At 42.3% G+C, this 19,817-nt stretch overlaps 1 protein-coding gene across 6 annotated transcripts; it reads left to right on the forward strand.

Annotated features, from left to right (window-relative positions):
* The first annotated feature begins 27 nt into the window (after window positions 1–27).
* Window positions 28–18,205, forward strand: EOGT (EGF domain specific O-linked N-acetylglucosamine transferase). Of its 6 annotated transcripts, none has more exons than XM_072934656.1 (17): window positions 28–295; window positions 1,270–1,316; window positions 2,157–2,381; window positions 2,736–2,836; window positions 3,382–3,490; window positions 3,577–3,671; window positions 4,666–4,770; window positions 5,835–5,941; window positions 6,613–6,716; window positions 9,244–9,336; window positions 10,027–10,098; window positions 10,572–10,658; window positions 11,754–11,822; window positions 12,635–12,696; window positions 13,686–13,805; window positions 14,746–14,848; window positions 15,206–18,205. In XM_072934656.1, the coding sequence occupies exons 3-17, from the start codon at window positions 2,172–2,174 to the stop codon at window positions 15,350–15,352; spliced, it is 1,584 nt and encodes a 527-aa protein (XP_072790757.1). In that variant the 5' UTR covers window positions 28–295; window positions 1,270–1,316; window positions 2,157–2,171; the 3' UTR covers window positions 15,353–18,205. The 6 variants fall into 6 exon arrangements, with proteins under 6 accessions (XP_072790757.1, XP_072790758.1, XP_030138626.4 ...); XM_072934657.1 differs by having other exon boundaries at window positions 42–295; window positions 2,152–2,381; XM_030282766.4 differs by lacking the exon at window positions 28–295 and adding an exon at window positions 374–695 and having other exon boundaries at window positions 2,152–2,381.
* The last annotated feature ends 1,612 nt before the right edge of the window (window positions 18,206–19,817 follow it).

The following is a 19,817-nucleotide window of genomic DNA, read 5'->3' on the forward strand; positions in this document are numbered from 1 at the left end:
GAATTGGGTCAGAGCGAAGGAGGGTGCGGGGTGCCGGCACAGCGGGAGCGCTGCCGTGTGTCAGGGGCAGCAGGGAGGGCATCGCTCAGCCTCTGCCGGGCCCGCTGCTGCCGGCCGGGGCTCGGGGGGCCGCCTGGAACAATGGGGTGCCGGAGCCTGCGCTTCCTGCCGGGCCGCGGCAGGAAAAGGCCCTTTTCCTCCGCATCCTGCGCTCGCCGCTCCCGGGGCGGCCGCGCTTAATTTCCGGCAGCAGAAGGAAGACGCGGCTGCTCCGCCGCCGCTCCCCCGCGGGCAGGTGCCCTTCGCTGCGGGCCCCACCTGCGCCGCGCCGCCGGAGCCCGGCCCGGCCCGGCCCGGCCGGCTCCTCCTTTCCTTCCCTGCTTTCCTTCCCTGCCTTCCTTCGCTGCTTTCCTTCCCTGCCTTCCTTCGCTGCCTCCTCCCGCGGCTCCCGCTGCCCCGGCCGGGGCGGTGCCGGCGGCGGTCCCGGCCCCGCCCGGCCCTCCCTCACACCGCACCTCCCTCACACCCGCACCTCCCTCACACCCGCACGGGCGCTTCCCCCGGAGCCCGGCGGGGCCGGGCCGAGCGCTGCCCCCGGACATGAGGATTGAGGCCGGCGGCGAGCGCCGAACGGGAGGAGCGGCCGGTCCCGTGGGCCGCGGGGCTCCTCGGGGCCGGCGGGGCTGAGATACGCGGTGAGATGCGCGGTGCGATGCGCTGCTGTGCCGGGGCAGGGGAGCGCAGGGTGGGGCGGCGGTGCCGGCTGTGACAAGCGTGGGTCAGGCACCAGCTCCGGCTGGGTCCGGGTCCGGTTCTGGGTCTATCATGCACGGCCTGGCACAGGATGCCAGGCACCTTCCCGAAGTGACAGCCCCTCAGCCAGAGCCCAAGGGTGGGGAAGGGACCGCGTGTTTTGGGGCCACTGCCGGGTTCGTGGTGGGAGAGGTGTGCTCCGTGTGAAATAGCCCGTGCCGGGCTGTGTGCTAGAAAGGGACCCGAGGGAGGGTCAGCACAGTGCCCGGGCTGTGTGCTGGAAAGGGACTGAGTGAGGGTCAGCACAGTGCCCGGGCTGTGAGCTGGAAAGGGACCCGAGGGAGGGTCAGCACAGTGCCCAGTCTGTGTGCTGCAAAGGGACCGAGTGAGGGTCAGCACAGTGCCCGGGCTGTGGCAGCTGCCCTCATTGCTGGGAACGTGTCCCTAGGAGCAGGACAGTGTCCTGAGGAAATCTCCTTTTGCAGGACGTGCCTAACTCCACTTTCCTCCCTCTAGGTTTCTGTACCTGGGAAATCTGAAGTGGTTCCTCTCAAGCAGAACAGGTAAAACTGCTTGTATCGTAGGAATTTTGCTAAAGGCTTCAGTTGAAAGCAAGCATGCAAATTTTTAGCAAATTATAACGCCAAAAAAGGTGGAGTTTAGATACAGGCCATGCATTTCTTTTCCTCAGGAAGTTTAATGGTTCAAAGCAGGGGTGTTAGATGAGAAGGTTGTATTAGCAGGAAGGTATGCAGTCAGCTTTAGGGTATGCAGATGTTTGGGCCTGTGTGTGTGTACATGTGTATATATATAAATACACCTCTGTTATATATAGAATTATATATCAAATATACTCAGTAGTCAAGTTTCTTTAACATGGTGTTAAGCACTAAAAATAGTCATCCTGTAAGACTTAGCTGTGACTCTCTATTTGTGTCTGCCTATTTTTTCCTCAGCCAATTATTAGTTCAAAATGGAGAATGTGTTGTTTTCATACTTATTTTAAAACTAAAAAGCCTTCTTTTCTCACCCCTCCCCCCCAGTTCTTCTACTTTTTTTCCCTTCTCACTGGATATTTCATGCTCTATACTTGGTTTCCACACTGAACTCTCAGGATCCCTTGGCATTTAGCTAAAGTAAACACACCCATTTTAGCTTGACTGGGAGTTTGTAGTGCGTAATAACACTCAATGACTAATGATTCAAAGATAATCCTGAGGTTGTGCAGTCTGGCCTCTCAGTGAAAGTTTGGTCTTCACAGGAAAAAGAAACCACCCCAGAAATGCAAGTACAAATTCTTTGACTACATGTCTGACTCTGACTGAATTTTGTCCAGTGTGCCTGAAATGCTGCAGATATGTTAATTTCTTTTTTTTTTTTCCTATTTTATTTATAAAGTACAGAACTCTCAGGTTGCCATGTTTATGTTGCTTGTGTTTGGATTGCTACTGCAAGAAATTCTGGCTAATTCCCAAGCTGAAAATCCTGCTGAATTCCCAAACATTCCAGAAGATCCATTCCACAGCTACAAAGCCATCAACTTGCCAGATGAGCACATCCCCTACTTTCTGCACAGTAACCAGCATGTTGCTGACATCTGTAAGCAGGATCCTCTTTGCCCATATAAAGTAAGTTTGCTTTTTTCCTGTTTGTCTGTTCAAATGTCCTGTTGGGGTGGTTTGTTCTTGGGAGTTGTAGCAGTTGAAGGTGATGATTAATTGGTCTCCTTGCCAATTAGTCAGGGAAAGGATTTGTCTCAGAACCTATAAAAGACAAGAGTAACATTGCTGTGCTTCTGTGTCCACCTTGGAGCCTCTGCTGTGCATGAGGAATCTGGATGTTGTTTCTCAAACTCTGTTTGAAAACAGACCAAACCAAAAGCCTTTTATGCAAGATTTATGAGCTAGATGTCGTTTTAAAGCCAACAACTTACTTCAGTCATTTCCCATTTTCCTGTTGCAAAATGTGATTCTGTGTTGCAGAAACACTTGAAGAAACTAAAATCCTGCTGGGGTTATGAGAAATCTTGCAGATCAGAGAACAGATTCAGTTACCCAGTGTGTGACTATGTTGAAACTGGGTGGTAAGTTTAATTTTAAATGTCTACTGTACATTATGGTAAACAAGTAGTGTAGTGCTCACTTTGATATAGCTGTGAAGTAAACATTATTGTGATATTTAGAATTTAAAGTGTGATTTTTTGTGGACACCTGTGTGTATATATAATGTGTGTATTTATGCATGCCTTTCAACATGATTAAAAAATTTTAAGTTTTAAGGAAGAAAATACTGCTAAAAGTGCTTCCTGCCAGAATGTTTTCATTATTCTGATTTAGCCTTGAATACAGATTCCTAAAATAGCTGTATTTCCTTTCTTAGCTTTAAAAACAGAGGAAAAATGTAGAAAAAAATGTGTACCCTTTTAGGGGAGAATAGCTTTAAATTGTCATTGATGTTTTCACTTACATGCAGCTGATAAGTGCTTCCTGTTTTGGCATCTTAAATGCCAATAAAATAACTGGCTGGTTCTTCTGTTCCACTTTCAGTGGAAAAATGTGATCTGTTGAAGATATTACTAGGATTAAGCAACAGAACCTTGATTTGTTTCATCCCTCTTTCACACATCAGGGCAAGTGACATCGAGACAGCCCAGAAGATATTTTGGAAACAAGCAGATTTCGGGTATGTTCAAGAGAGACTCAGTGAAGTGAAAACCCATTGCAAGCCTGCAGCAACAGTAGGTATTTCTGATAGATGTGATACTTTGCACTTGTTTTTAAAAATAATTTTTGTTATTGACAGAATTCTACTTGTTCTTAACAGGGAGATTCATCTCTGACCTGCTCCCAGTACCTTCAGCATTGCAGAGCAACGAACTTGTACATTGATTTACGAGCTGTAAAGAGAAACCACGACAGGTCTCTGATTTGCCTGGGCTATAGCAAAAACGGCATGGCAGGGAAAAGGATTGGAGAATTTGTTTAACAAAGCTGGTTTGCTTGTTGCTATGGGTTTTACTTTTTTTTACCTTTTTACTGCTGATCAGAGGCTTGTTGCTGAAGCCCTGTAAAGGTTTGCCCCTCTTCATTGCTGGCTGCTGCTGGTGGTGTAAAAACCCAAGTTCTCACTTTTATGGAATGAGGATGGGTGATTGAAATCCTCCCTGATGGAAGAGATGAAGACGTTTTTGTGTCTTCAGTCATGTCCTTCCTTGATCAGATGATGTGTAGAATACAATTGCTTTTGTCTGAGGAACCAAGGCCTTTCCTGTGCCTTTATACCAGATTCAGGAGCTGCATTTTTAGGTATTGAGTGACTGAGGAGAGAGCTGAACCTGGATCTTCTACATCCTGAATTAAAAAGCCACATATTGGAAACTGGATGAAAAAACCATACCAGTGGTGCTGGCATGACCCTCTGACTTGTCTTTGAAGTCAGTGTCTTGATCTGGTTCATGACTGAAAGTGATATTACCCTTCAGAACAGGTTTTGTCATCATCACAGCCTGTCCTGAAAGCTGATTTAGACAGTGCTTTTAGCTGGCAACTTATTTTCAGGAAACTTGTTCTTGCATCTCACTCTTCACGTGTCATGACAGTGATGCATCACTGTCATGAAGCAAAATTTGATTAAATTATTTATGTGGGTATGTGTAAATAATTTTTAATAACATCCTGGGTGGATTATTGCTGCTTTCTAAAATGATGCCTAGAGCTTCAAGGACACCACTATCTTTATTTGGGAATTGTGGGAAATTCTTGATTTACACTGAGGAAAATACTCAGGTTTTAAATATGTATGAAGTGCCTTGCTGAACTGAGACTAAGCAGCACTGGCTTGAGTATGTAATTGAGATAGCAGGACACTGCCCTGTTGCACAAAAGCTGATAGACTTTTTCTAATTTGCATTAGATTCAAAGAAGACTTTTTCCAGAAGGGAGAAATTGGTGGTCATTGTAGCCTCGATGTTCAAGCATTTTTGGCTGAAGGTCAACGCAAGAGCCCTCTGCAGTCTTGGTAAGAATCTCTTCTCAAGGCTGCTTCCAAGTTCACTTGCTAACTATTTTTTATTTTTGTCATTGGCATTACCAGATGTGTGTAGGGGATTTCATACTGAGGAAAGACTTGCTCCTTCTAAAGTCAATTTGAGAGTTGATATTAAAAACCTCTGGTAATTACATCTCTGCAGAAAGTCTGAACCACACTGTGTGTAATTGTGTCCTGCCTCATTTGCATCAGCAAAAGATGTGAAAACACCTTGCAGTTGGAAGTTGTAACCTTCAGGTGTTTTTGGGCAAGGTGCTGGTGCTGTGCCTAATCTGAGTGTGGAAGGGGTGATTGTTTTGTGATGGGATCCTTGAGGCTGGTCCTCCTGAGTGAGTTCCCACAGCCCTTGGTGAGGATGATCCGGATGTCTCACACCATTCCCAGGGAGCCTGGGGTGGAATGTGAGGTGGGCTGAGTCCACAGGCTGAGTAGGAAGTGCAGAGCATCACAGTTTGCCTGCTAGCACTTCAAAGCTGCCTTGCCACTTAATTGATGAAGGAACTGGAGCCATTAAGGTCCATATAACAATTCATTCTTATGCTTTGCTTGTATTTTCTTCCCCCATTTTTCATTGATGTTTTATTTAAGTCAAGAAGAATTTTTTCCTCTACCTGCTATTGTCATCACAGCTGCTCATCCTTGTTTAGATGCAGGAACAATAAATGCTGCCTCTACATTCATTATTCTGAACAAAGCATGGAAATCTCACTTAAGTGTCTCTGGCAAGGCAGATCAAGTTGTGTGGAGCCACAGATCCAGGCTCTGAAACTCTTTGTTACATCCCTGCTGCCTTGATTTGGAGATCAAAGGTGCTGTTCACTCCTGAGATCAAAGGCAGTGTTTAACCTCTAGAAGCCCTCAAGAACCTGCCATTATAATTTCAAATAATTTTAATTGTCAGACTCTGTCAGTTTGCAGCAGTCCTTTTAACTGAAATGGACTGGAAGGACAGTTACTAAATCTGAGACATATGAAGTACATTTGTTTGAATGTGTTGATGTCAAAGCATATTCTGTGTGATTGAATCTTTCTAGGTTTGCAGAACTCCAGACATTCACTGCATTAGACTTCAGGCCTCTAGAAGATGGGAAGTGTGACATTGTTATTGAAAAGCCAACATACTTCATGAAATTAGATGCAGGTAATTGGTATCTTTAGTTTTTTCCTTTTTTTTTTTTTGTATTGCAGTAGAAAAAGCTCATATTCAACTTGCCCATCTACATTATGCCTTTGTGACAGTTCACTTGTAATATGAAAAATTATGTGAATTTTTAGTTACTTTTTTGGTGTAGTTCCAGTGACAAAATTGGAAACCAAAATTTGAAAATCTTGTAATTTCCCACAGTTGATTTTAAAAAAAGCCATCAGAACGATTTCCTGTTGTTTGCCTTGCACAGTTGTTCTCTGGACCGTGGCTTGGCAGTGTTGTGACTTTGTGCCAGAGGCTGTTCTGACTATTTCTGCATGACAGGTTCCATACCATGACACACCAAGTATGGGTGTCCGTGTCCTGCAGTGCGTGCTCAGCAGCAGATCTGTGTGCTTTGGAGGACAGGGAAGAGAAGTGAACACATGAAGCTCATCTTATTCTTTCTTTTGGCCACTCTTCTAGCTCTGTTTTTTGGTTTTTTTTTTAAAACATGTGTTACCTCAGATTTCTTTCCTCGATTCCTTAATTTTAGAGGTTCCTCTTTTAGGGTGTATTAGGAGGATTCAAGGAGTCAGAAGCAGGGGAAGCTAACATAAAATGCATAAACCAATAAAAGTGGAGCAAGTAATGCAGTGTTTTGCTAACAATTCTTTCTTTCTCAGGTGTTAATATGTACCATCACTTCTGTGATTTTGTCAATCTTTACATTACCCAGCATATCAATAATTCCTTCAGTACTGATGTCAACATTGTCATGTGGGACACTGTAAGTCTGTTCTGCTTTTAACATGTTTGTGATGGGTTATATTTCTTCTTTATAGGGGCTCTGAAGGTTTTAGTAGCCAATCCTTAGCTGTCTTGTGGCCATAGCTGATAAACTAAATAAACTGATAAATTTCTGGATCCTTTTAATACAGGTGCATTAATACAAGTTAGAGAACAGATTTTCTATGATAAACCATGTGCTGTTGGAATGCCCAGCTTTGCTAGCACATAGTTATGCCTTTTTTTGGTTATGCCATAGTTTGCCCTTTTTTGGCCTCAAAAATAATCTGATCACTATTCTAATCTTTAGAATTTAAAGTTTTAACTGGTTTTTGTAAGTTTTTTTTTTATCTTGGAATATTGAAGTAGATTTGCTCAACTGTTTGCTCTATATTTAAAAAGAAATGCAGTTTTGTACATTTGTAAATCTGTAATGTGCAGCCTGTAGTAAAGAAAACAGCTAGATTAAATTCTTATACAGCTTAAAACAGAGTTTAATATTTAATTCCTTTAAGTAGCCTTCTTGCAGTTACTTCCCTCAGTCACCTCTCACATTGCCATGATAATATGAAACAAGTTTTTAAGTGGGGCTGTTTCTGCTGTACAGCTGAGTCAAAACCATGTGTTTGAGTAATACTAGTTTTATTGGACAGTGTTTAAGTTGTGTAGGAGGGTATTAATCTAAATAAAAAACAACTGGGCAATTTGTAATATATCAGATAAAGTGCATAATTAGGTCCAGAAATAACAGTTCTTGAATATGTCACTGTCCCACACCTGTTTTGTGATCATAAATTGCTGAGTTTTTCCTCTGAGCATTTAGTGCTAGGATAACTAAACTTCAATAGAGAACTGCAAATACCCCCTGCTTGCTGTTTAATGAGAGACCTGTTTGGCTAGAAGAGACTCATTTTTCTAATTCTATTGTATTTTAAAAGTAAAATCAGTGCCATCTGTCAGAGAAGTGATCTCTCTAGGTGCTGCACAGGACCTGTTAATCCAGCTCTGATGGCTTTCTGAAAAGCTCAGGTGTCAGGCAGCATTGTAAATTACTTTGAAAAGCAACTCTTTGTCTTATATCACAGAATCAAATAACTCTTTCAGATGTACCATTCAAAGTAGTGCCACACTGTTATCAATTTAAATGAGCATTACCTGCTCAGGCAGCTGGAGTTCATTGCTATGTAAAACCAGGTGATGGCACCAGTCAACTGCTGATGAACTGTGCTCATCAAAAGGTGGACTTGAGCTTATTATTCATTCTCTTTTTTTTCCTTCCTTGGTGTAATTAGATTTGGCCATACTTCCTGCCTACTGTTCTTATTAAAGAGCAATGCCCTTAGATGTAGGTTAAACAAAGCAGAAAATGAGTAGGAATTCCACTGGGTGCTGGTGTGCAAGATCATCTGTGAATGCAGGGAAGAAATGTTTATAAAGCACTTTTAAGGAGAGCAGAGAGGGTTAGAAAGTGGTGCTTTCATCAGTTCTCCATTTCTAATCTGGGAGAGCAGTTCTTGTACTACATGGCCAGAAGGGAGTCTGGACTGTAAAATTTATTAATACCTAATGGCAGAGCAAGAGGAAGGCCTCCTGAACCAAAGGAAATCTGCTGCCCTTTAGATTTTTTTACATTTCACCAGATATCTCTTCTCTCCTGCTATCACTTGTAGTCCTATTTTCAAATTTCTTATTTAGAATGTTCCCACACAACCTTCCCATCAGCCTGAGCTAGCCCCGGAGTTGAAAGGAAGCTTTAGTGAGAATCTGCAGCAGGGCTGCTGAGGGCACATTGAATTGCATTCAAAGAGCCAGAGGTGGTGGCTCAGCCCTGGGATGTGGAGGAGAGGTGACAGATTGAAGGCAGGAGCCCCTGCAGTTGGGATAACATTGTAGGGAGTAGATGGCTCTTAAAAAGCTCCTCACACAACGTGTCTGCAAAGAGGAAATTTTTTTACTGCTCTTCATAGAAACCCCCTAGGTGTTTCTTCCATCAAATCAGATCATTGCCTTCAGTTTGTGACACATGTGCCATATGCAAGTGACAATCCCAAAACAGGCAAATGCAAAACAAGTTTGTTGTGACTTTTTACCTCTAACTTCAGAGCTGCATTTGAATTTCCAGGTGTTTTGTTTTTAATCTCAGGAGTTGAGATTCAGGCCTCCTACCATCCCTGTGTTTGTGTTATTTCAAATTTAGCTTGTGTTGTGTTGACTCTGGCAAAAGTAGTAAGGAATTCTCACTCCTAACTCAGAAATTATAATCTGCTACTGAAGAAATTGTCTAGTTTGCTAATTTATAGAAGTTTTTATTAAAAATTAACCACCTGAGAGGTAATTTGAGTTACCTGCCAGTGCAAACACAGAGTTTGGTGCTGTGTAATGTCTGTGTACTGTGTTAGGCTGCCTTGGGTCCTGTGGTGGTGTTGCACATATTAAAACTCATATACAGAACCTGTAAATCATGAAAAGAGGTTCTAATATGCATTTTTGTAATTGTTGTACCCTTGTTTTTTTTGCTTTCCTCCTAGAGTTCATATGGCTATGGTGACCTCTTCAGTGAGACATGGAAGGCATTTACTGACTATGAAATAATTCACTTGAAAACTTTTGACTCTAAAAGGGTATGGAATTCTATATTTTGTTTTAATTCATGGCCACTAGGGAGCAAGTATGACAACTTCCCAAGCTTCTTGCAGTTATGCAGTTCCAGAGGAAAGCATTAATACTTTCCATTCATGTTTAATTTGTGTAATATGAGTATTCTACCTTAGGAACAAGAGACTGAGCTGTAACCTGATTCTGTGATGTGCCTATCCTTTATACAGATGGATCTAACTTTTGTGTCCTGAGAGGTGGTATTTGTGAATGGGTTTCCCTTCTGCAGGACTCCCAGTTGAAGTTAAGCTTTTTCAAATGTTCTTTCTGAAATCTTCTGAGTCGTCCAGAGGTGTTTATTTCCCCTTGTAACTCTTGGCATTCCTGCTGCTTATCATTCAAAAAAAGATTTATACCAAAAAAATGCATCCATTCAGAGCTCATTTCAGCCTCTACAATCTAGTCATAAACTCCCTAACTGGTTTCCTTCTCTTTAGTCCATGTTTGTTCTGCTTTGGGCGTTTTCATCACCTCTTCCCACACTTGCATGTCCCAAAGGAGAGCTCTTTTGGGATCTTTGTTCTATTCACTTGCACAGCTGAGGAAGTCGGGCTGTCCTTGGCAGGAGCAGTAATTGCTGGCTCGCTGGGAGCAGGGCTGGCAGGGAATGGGCTGGGGGAAGGAGCAGTGAGTAACTCCTCCTGATCCCCTTCCAGGTGTGCTTTAAAGAAGCCGTGTTCTCTTTGCTGCCTCGGATGCGATATGGATTGTTCTATAACACACCTCTGGTGAGTCCCTTTGTCCATCCATTCCCACCAGGAGGATGGGAATCTGAGCTGGGGAATCCCTCCAATATAATGAAATACACTGCAGTGAAGGCTCCAGCTCCAAAAGGAATGATCTTCCCTAAAGATTGGGATTTTAAAGTTATTCCAGCTGATTGTGTGCAGTCTCCTGTGTCAAAGCTCAGGAGGTGCAAATTATTCCTCTTTAAGGGTGGGCACTGTGAACTAACTGTATTTTTGCAGAGCACAAGAGCTTAAACACAGTCAGACTTCCCTGAGGGTATTAGCTCACACACTCAGGCTCTAGCACTAGAGTTATATTTCTTTTTAAATGGAAGTGCCACTTGTGTTGCAGTGAATAGCACAGTGCATGATACTGGGCTTTTGTTCCACAAGAATGGTAAAAACCTGATCACAAAGCTCAGTTTTCTGAACGAAATAACTTCATAGATTAACAGTTCCTTTTTAAATTTCAGATCTCTGGCTGTCACGGCACGGGGCTGTTCCGAGCCTTTTCTCAACATGTGCTACACAGATTAAATATCACCCAGGAAGGACCCAAGGTGGGATAAGTGCACAGTGCAGCTGCAACGTGGAGCTGGTGGTTCTTGCCAGGGAACAGCAGAGGGAAACTGAACCCACTGGGGAATGGGGGTGCACCTGTGTACCTTTTGTCCTTTCCTGGCATGTTTAGAGTTGTTTTTTTCCCTGTAAAGACCTTCAGAGAACATTTGTGTATGTCTTACTTCTGTAGGACAGACTTTAGAGCATTCTCCTTCTGACCTTAGGGTCTCATCCCTGTGTCCATTCTCTGTGCTGGAGGCCTTTGTGTCCTTCCTAGTTGAGTCAGACACGAGTTCATGGAGCATCAGTGGGGATCCTGCAGAGCAGAGCAGATCTTGCCCTTTATCTATCCCCTTGGATGCTGCTGAGCTGGGATCAGAGCTGGAAACAGAGCAGTCTGCTCCTTGCATGCTTGCCCAGCACCATCTGTCTGCTCTGGGCTCCTCTCTTGCTCACACTGATGGTTTTTGCACGTTGCCTTGGTGGCCAGGGCAGCTCTGGGCTAGTTGAGGTTGAAGTGTCTGCTGGAGAGTAGCCACATATTGCTGAGGGGCACATTCAGAGCTCTGCACAGGCGTTTAGTTATGCTTCCCCTGCTGACACTAATGGGAGCCATGCAGTTAAATCTCTTTATTTCACTTGGAACGCTCACCCCTGTGAGTCCAATTAATTAAAAGAGGTAAAAGGAGGAGCTGTTATAGAAGTAAAATATTTTTTTTTCCCAAGGAACTTGTGCACAAGCCATCCAGAAAGCTGCTCTCCTGCTTTCAAAAACTGCCAGATAATGTATAATACAAAGGCTCTTTTGTACTGAATGAAGTAAATATTTCAGAAAATATTTAGTGTTCATGGTTAATAATCAGACTTTCACAAAGTTTTTGATGCTTTGAATCTGTCAGAAAATACAATGTGCATTTTAAGGTGGTTACACCATCTATTTATTACATGTGGAAGGGACATATTTAGTTGCTCAAATAATTGCCAGAAGTAAATATGGAAGAGTTTGGGATTGTTTTTGGCTTTTTTTTTTTTTTTTTTTTTTTGTGTGTGTGGGCTGCCTCTTAGCTAATACACTGCTGCTTCTTTCTTTTTAGGATGGGAAAATTCGAGTCACCATCCTCGCACGCAGCACAGATTACCGGAAAATATTAAACCAGAATGAGGTGTGGTCCTTTATATCTTTAAAACATATTTGTTAGAAGTTAAATTTTGCTTATTGGATTGATTTTTTTTTTTCCAGGTACAACCAAGACATCTATTTTCTGGCAAATCTTGGACAAATATGTCCAATGTTTATATTAATTTGTTCTGAAATGTCTTCTAGGCAGTCTCCATTTCTGTACCCCAGACACTGAACCTTGCTGCCCTTTCTAAATATCCAGTAGAAGACTACAAATGTAATACTAAAAGTATTTCCTCTGAGCAAACAGCCACTGCAGATCTTCAGATAAAATTAAATTATTTCACTTTCAAATTATTCCTTTTATTTATAGCATCTCCAGTGTTGAAGTCTAATAAAACCCTTTGTAATGCCTGCAGATTGAAAAGCACAAGCCCTTGTATCAGGGTTTGTGCACTCAGAACATAATGAATTTTCATATTGATTTATGTTTTTGAATCATGCAACTTCGTGGACTTGTGTAAAAGCTTCTTTCATGGTAAAATTATATTATTTAATGTCTTCATACCTGCTTTCATTCGTTACTGTTAGAGCCTGACAAAAATGAATTTGGATCATCATCCCCACCTTATCTAGGGAGAAACTGAGGCTCATGTGACACAGTAGCTCAGTGGCAGAGCAGACAAAGCAAAGGATTTGTGCTTTTTCTGCTGGGCTGTCCTCAGTTGATGTAGGTAATGTTCTGGTAAAATGGCAAAAACAGAAGTTGGTTTTATCTTTGCCAGGTCAGGAGTGCAGGGGAGCAATTAACTGAAGGAGGACACCAAATCCTTGTCTTTTTATTCTTCTCCCCAGCTTGTGAATGCTTTGAAAACAGTGTCAACACTGGAGGTCAGAGTGGTGGACTACAAGTACAAGTGAGTTGGTGGAAGAAACTGGTGTGAGCTGATGCTGCCAGCTGTGTCTGTCCCCAGGGCTAACCTGGCAAAATCCAAGGACTGGGAAGGAAAATGTTGGGTGAGGTGGTCAAGCACACCATTCCATAATGCACTAGCTGGGGTTAGTAGGCTCAAGTTAAAGCTACTCTGCAATGAACAAGGTTTGAAATCCCTTTTGTTCCCTCTCCCAAAGCCAGCTGCATTCCCATCACCTTTTTACATATTGCTCTGCAGTAACTGTGTGAACAGGGGTTTCTCTTCTGTTATGTCAGTGTCTTACTTTATATGAGCCTTAGTTTAGTAATCAGTAATAATTCTGATTATTTGCTGCTCTGGTGGTCCATGAAGACACCACTTAAGGTCAGTTTGTGGTGCCAGGTGTAGTAGGCACTGAGCCAGGAAGAAATGAACTGAAGGAAAAGTTCCCAAACAATGCATGCCTGTCCCAAACAGCAGCAGCTGCACCTGGAGCTGTCATGAATGACACAGGAAGAGTGAGAAACTGAAGCAGCACTGGGACATCCGTGTTCTGACCAAACAGAGACAGTGGGAGGATGTTTATTTGTGTATTTTACATTATACTGAATGCAATTCAGAAACAGGTCTTTTATGCTGGGGTTTTTAAGTTTCGTTTGGGGTATTTTGTTCTTAGATTTTGGGGTTTTTTTTAAGGTGATGCATTTTTTAAAAAGGCAAGTAAGAAGAAAAACCCTTAAATATACAAAACCTTTAAGTTGACCGAAATATTTTTGAAACAAATTCTTGTGAAGTTTTGAAACCTGCATGCATTTCTTTTCGTTCCATGCTGAGTTACTGCTGGCTGCAGCACTTGTGATTCTTAGTATTGTTCATTGATAAATCAGTTCTCTCTTCCAGTATTCCCTTCAGCCAATTTTGTGCTTTCCCCATGTTCTGCTGGGGTGGATAGAGCTGTCACATCATCACCACTTTTGTTGTGTTGTTTGCAGGGAACTTGAATTTTCGGAGCAATTGAGAATTACTCACAACTCTGATATATTCATTGGGATACATGGAGCTGGCCTGACCCATCTGCTCTTTCTGCCAGACTGGGCTGTTGTTTTTGAGCTGTAAGTCTGTTTGTCTCTCCTTCCCTCTCTTGCACACACAACTGCTCCTGTTTGTTGCTGTGTGTTAATGAAACCTCTCCCTTCCTGGTATTTGACCATTGATGTTTGTCTTGCAGCCTTATTTAGATTTTATATTTGGCAGCCTCTTCTCCTGGGGACCAAACCAGAGCTTTCAATATAAAATACAGTGTAATTATATCATACAGGCTTAGCCTGTGATTTCTTAATCTTCCGTGGTATAAATATAATGGGAAAATGGCAAACAATGAGAAAACTTCATTGCTCAGGTTCTGCTTGGTGAATCTGAGGTCTAAGGCTGTTTTAGTGATCCAGGTGAGCTGATTATGCATATCCAGGGCTATTATTGATATTAATTGATTATGTGCTAGCAACCCCCTGGAGATTTTTATATCCTTCTTTTTCTGCTCAGGACATGAGCACCAGCTTGCTGGCCAAGGTCTGTTTTGTTTTGTGTTTTGCCCACATTTCTCTTGTAGCTTCCTTTTAAAACATATTTTATCACAAAGTAGGGGTGTTAGCAGACACTCCAATCTAGAGAACAAAGCAGAAATCCAGAATACTTGTTAGAAGAGCTCTGAATTCTCCATCCTGGGAAAATCTGCTGGGGGAAGGCTGCAGAACTGGTGTTTTGCAGCACAGTCTTGGCTCCAGAATATTTTGTCCAGTCTCCAAATAAGTTCAGAAACTCAGGGGTTGTTTTTCACATGTGCAAGAGCTGCTGCAGCTGGACAGGGACACGTCTGACATGTAGATGTGCCTCAAACTGCCTCCAAGGCCACATCTGGAGAGCAGAGGGCAGCCCTTGCTGTTGTTTCTGAATTTGCCCATGGCCTTAGAACATTTCAATTTTTTCCTGTTTCACCCTGGTAACTTCAGCACAATCTCTGTAGGTAAATGTGTTTTTTCTGCCTGTCCCTAGATACAATTGTGAAGATGAACGTTGTTACCTGGATTTGGCAAGGCTGAGAGGCATTCATTACATCACTTGGAGGAAAAGGAATAAAGTATTCCCTCAAGATCAGGTAATGAAGGGTGAGGTGCTGTAACTGAAGGACTTCACAGTTATCCTGCTTTACCTGCCTATGTTCTGCTATTTGAAATATGATATTCATTCTTAAGGCCAAATTAACTTCCCTGTTAAAATTAAGAAATCATTTGATATTAATGGTTGAGGGAAGAAGAGAAATGAAATTAATTGGTCATGAACCATTCATAGCATGGCTGTTATGCAGTTCCTTTGCTGATTCTTTTGCCTCAGAGCAGATCAGTGGATCAGAAGTAATAAATTAAACTGGCAGATCCTCAATTTTTTTCTGGCTTTTTTGAATGGAAGGTGTATTGATTTTTTCTGTCTAAAAGTCCTTATCTTGTTTTTCTAGGGACACCACCCAACACTGGGAGAACATCCAAAATTTACAAACTACTCCTTTGATGTGGAAGAATTTATGTATTTGGTGCTTCTGGCTGCAAATCATGTTTCACAGCATTCAAAGTGGCCATTTAGGGTAAAACATGATGAATTCTAAGTTGGACTTCTGACTGAAATATTGTTTTTAATTAATCACAGAATGGCCTGGATTGGAAGGGATTTTAAAGTCCATCTCATTCCACCCCCTGCCATGGCAGGGACACCTTCCACTATCCCAGGTTGCTCCAAACCCTGTCCAACCTGGCCTTGGACACTTCCAGGGACAGCCACAGCTTCTCTGGGCACCCTGTGCCAGGGCTTCACCACCCTCACAGCAAAGAATTTATCCCTTGAATCCAATCTAAACTCACTCCCTGTCAGTTTGAAGCCATTCTCCCCTGTCCTGTCACTACATGTCCATAAAAAAAAATAAATTCCCCCCTGTGAGGGAAATAACCCATCGTTAATTTGTCAGACAACTTCTTAGCACTGTACCTAGTCTTTATAATTCCTTTCTAATCTGGGAGGTTTTGATATGTATAAACTATTTTTCAGACTATTTCTGTTTATTTTGCACTGTATTTCTACATTCCAGATTCTGAAATATTCTTTATACAAAGATATGTCCACCCATTTCATGTAAGGTTTTCTGGGATAGATCCAGGGTCAACAGACACTGCAAGCTTCTGCTTTAAATTTAGAAATATTTTCATATTAGAGAGCACAGTCTTATGATTTTGCATTTCAATATAAACTTGTACTCTTGTAGTTATAAATGCTCCAATACAAGAGGTCTGCACAGCAGGTTCAGTCAGTTTTCTGTCTCAGAGCAGGTAAATATTTTCCTAAGTGAGTTTTTAAAATTTCAGGTAATCTGGGTATTTCATACTTTTTCACAAAAAGTAGCACTCTTCATGGAAAACTTGAGCAAATTGGAATAAAACTTGATTTTTTTTTTTTTGAGGATTCTAAAGGGAATAGCCTTCTAGTTTTTTTACAGACAAATGATAACATGTATAGAGTGTCTTTCAGCTACAGCTGAAAGGAAAGGAACTGATGATGAACCTTGTTCTTAGAGTCACTAAAAGCCTAATTTTTAATATTCTTGCTTCCTCAAAATGTTGAAGAGTTAACCCAGAAAACTTTTTAAATGAAATCTTTCCAAAGCCAGCAGCACAGTTCACTGTTTTCAGTGAAGGGAATATTAAACCAAAGATGAGTTATTTTTTGAAATTCCCCTTGGAGCTGAGATGTTCTAATGGGGAAATGCAGGTAGTTCTTTTGTCTTAAGTAGGGCCAGGAGGATGTGTAGAAGACTCAATTTCAGTGAGATAAAACCCTGGATTTCTGTGTTAAGTTATGGCTTTTTGGCGAATGTATTCCCATTCTGGACTTGCAGTTCAGCCCTACAGTTCAGGTGGGTTGGGGCAGGCACACATTTGTATGGAAAAGCAGGAAAATTCTGGTAAATACAAACATTCCACTGCTGTAATTGTAGATGGTATTGACTTCCCTTCCCCAGTAGTTTTACAGAGTGTGGGTGCATTTACTGACCTGTCTGTGCTGGTAGGGATGAGTTACTGTAAGCACAGTTTTCAGATAGATCCCTCAGACCTTAGTGCACAGGTGAAGCTGGGTAGAGCTGAGGCCTCGTGGATTTTGTGTATGTGGTGCAATTCTTCCTGGAGAGTGTTGTTTCACTGAGGGAGAAAACTGTTTCACTTTAAAGGACCATAGAAGCAAAATTGCACTTCTTAATATGAGGGGTAGGGGGGGAACAAAAAGCCCTTGAGCAATACCATTTACTTTGTATTTGTATGTGTCTGTTGGGGTTTTTACCTTGTGGGATTTTTAAAGTAAAAGAAATGTATAAAACTTAAGCCAGTAAAATGTGTGTGTTTGAATGAAACCAAGTCAAATGAAAGAAGACATTTAATTATGAACTGTGCACATAATTTTTTTAAATAAAAAGCTTTTTATTAAAAAAACGTAAAATTTTTGGTAGTTTGACAGATTTTTTAGAGGCAAATATTTTAAATTCTATTAATTGCATGGAGTCACATGTCTCTGCTTTCTCCTGCCATGACAGGTTGATGTTCTGAGGTCCAAAGTGACATTCAGGTCTATTTACTTAAGAATCATTGAGAGGTGATGCTGCCATCCTGCACTGCTGACTTTAGTGCTGGGCATTTGAAGATTGGTTTGTGAAAATCTTTGTCTATATTTAACTGCCTGTGGTGCAGGTGATGCTGCTGAAGGCAGTGGGTGAGTGCTGGAGTCTGCACAGGAGCAGCTAATGAGGAGCTGCTCTTTCAAGTTATCACTAAAGCAAATGGTTGAACATATGTGTGGAGGAGAGGCTGCAGGGACTTCATCCAAGGGCAAAATATCCTGCCAACATTCACCAGTTTCAGCAAATGTGAGTGCAGGGTCAACAGTTGATGGCCAACACATTATTCAGCCTTTATGGCTTAATATTGCTAAGATGAAAAGACTGTTTGGTTGATTAACTTTTCAAATAGCACAGAATTTTCTTGGCAGCAGAAGGAGGTTTGGTTGGCTTTTTGGGTTTTGCCAGTAAATCCTGAGGGAGTTTAGACAACAGCAGAGGTCTGGATTCTGACTTGAAGAGCATCTGGACCACCTTGGGTCTGTCTGGAAGCTGGAATTTGAAGGAATCCATGAGACTTTTGGGCCACTTGATCTTAAGGCAGGATATAGCTCTGGGTTAAGTTTTTCTAACAGACTATGAGATTCTTGTTCCTTGCTACTTCTGATTTTTTAAAAATATTTTTTTCATCTCTCCAGTTTACGCAAGTTTAGAGTCTAAGGGGCACCTTGGCATCAGTGAGATGAATTCAATTTTGGGACTTTGTGTAATGTTGCAAGTCCTGAATGCTTTTGGGATTGCCTGTGTTTCCTGTACAAAGTAAACCAAGAGCTGGATTTGGAATAAAAAATAATTTATGGATGCATGTGGTTTCTTTCCTTTTTACTTCAGAGTTCTTCAAGATGTAATTTCAGTTTTTTTCTTTGGAGAGTTCTGTGGAAGTTGGTAAGTGTGAGAAATGGTTTGTGATGGGGAGGTGGCAAATCAGCATTATTAATCTTAAGAGTCTGATTATAAATATTAAGGCAATGCATTTTTAAAAGCCATTAAGTAATAATGGAACTGTTTAATTCTTGCTGTTAATCTTACCAGTACCATTAATGAGATAACTCAGGCTTTAGTATATCTCTTAATCCTGAAATTTTTTTTAAGGAGAAAACTGAAGAAAGCGTTCTCCTTGAGAGCTTTTTATGTGCTCAGAAGGGTAAAATGTTTGATTTCAACACTGAATAATTGTTTCAATTTGCAGTGTTTGCCTTAAGTTGAGCTCTTCCACTCCTGAACACACGTTTCTCATGGATTGGGCTTTTTGCCTGAAATAAATGAACTGCTATTGAATCCCCTCTGGCTTTGGCTCCGAAATGGCCACAGAAGATTGGGTTTTGTTCCTCAGTCATGAATTCTCATTCTTGCATTTCAGGTCTTCAGCGCAGGCCTGGGTGGGAGGGTGCTCCTGATGCCTTAGGATTTTAGATATTATATTTTTAAAATCCTGTACTGCATTAGTGTATAACTCTGAACACCTTATAAAGCATTGGTTAACTGTCTTCACATTTTGGTCAGACAAAACAATCCCTGTAGGCCTGAAACTCAAGGGCACCCTTCAGCCTCAGGCCCTGAATAGCACCAAGAAAAGTGATTTGGGGAGGAGTAAAGTGAAGATAGAAGACTTCATTACCTTAAACTGTAAGTGGAGGATTAACCCCTGATATGTGAATGGACCAAACTTATAATTGTCTGAAAAACCATCTTGGGTCTAGCCCTTCTCTGAGGCTTTGGGCTGCCCAAGGTGCACCTGTTGAAGGCCTTTGGTAAATACCTGCTCTTAATCTTGTCTAGCCTCTGCTCTAGGGAGCCACTTGTCTTAGGCTGGAAATGCAAGGTGTGGCTGGGGATGTGTGTGCTGTTGCCACCTGAGAGAGGAGTTCTCTTCTGTTCATTGAGCCACCTGTTAAAACCAGGCGGGGCAGGTTTCTTAAATCTCTTCCACAACTGATCCTCCCTCCAGGAGATCTCTTCTGTTCATGGGCCAGTGAGTGTCCCTGCATGGCTGAGAAAATTCCACCATCCCATGGAGAGATGCTCTGCCCAGGGGAGGAGCCAAGAATCCCTACCTGGATACAATCTGACCTGGGAACAGCACAGCAGCCTTTGCCCACTGCATTCCCAGAGGAGCAGCTTTCTTCCCCACTGCATTCCCAGAGGAGCAGCTTTTTGCCCCATTGCATTCCCAGAGGAGCAGCTTTCTGCCCCACTGCATTCCCAGAGGGAGCCCAAGTCCATCTCCCCCAGCCCTGGAGCTCCAGAGGAAAACTCCCCCCTTGTGCAGGATCCTGCTCCAGCAGAAGCACAGCTGGCACTGCAGGAGGGCTGAGACACCCTGGGATGGGGCTGCTGCCACCTCCCTGACCCACAGGGGGTCAGTCAGTGTTTTGTATTATTCTGACTCTGTCAGTGTTTTGTATTACTGCAT

The sequence above is a fragment of the Taeniopygia guttata genome, chromosome 12, assembly GCF_048771995.1.
Source record: "Taeniopygia guttata chromosome 12, bTaeGut7.mat, whole genome shotgun sequence".
NCBI lineage: Eukaryota > Metazoa > Chordata > Aves > Passeriformes > Estrildidae > Taeniopygia > Taeniopygia guttata.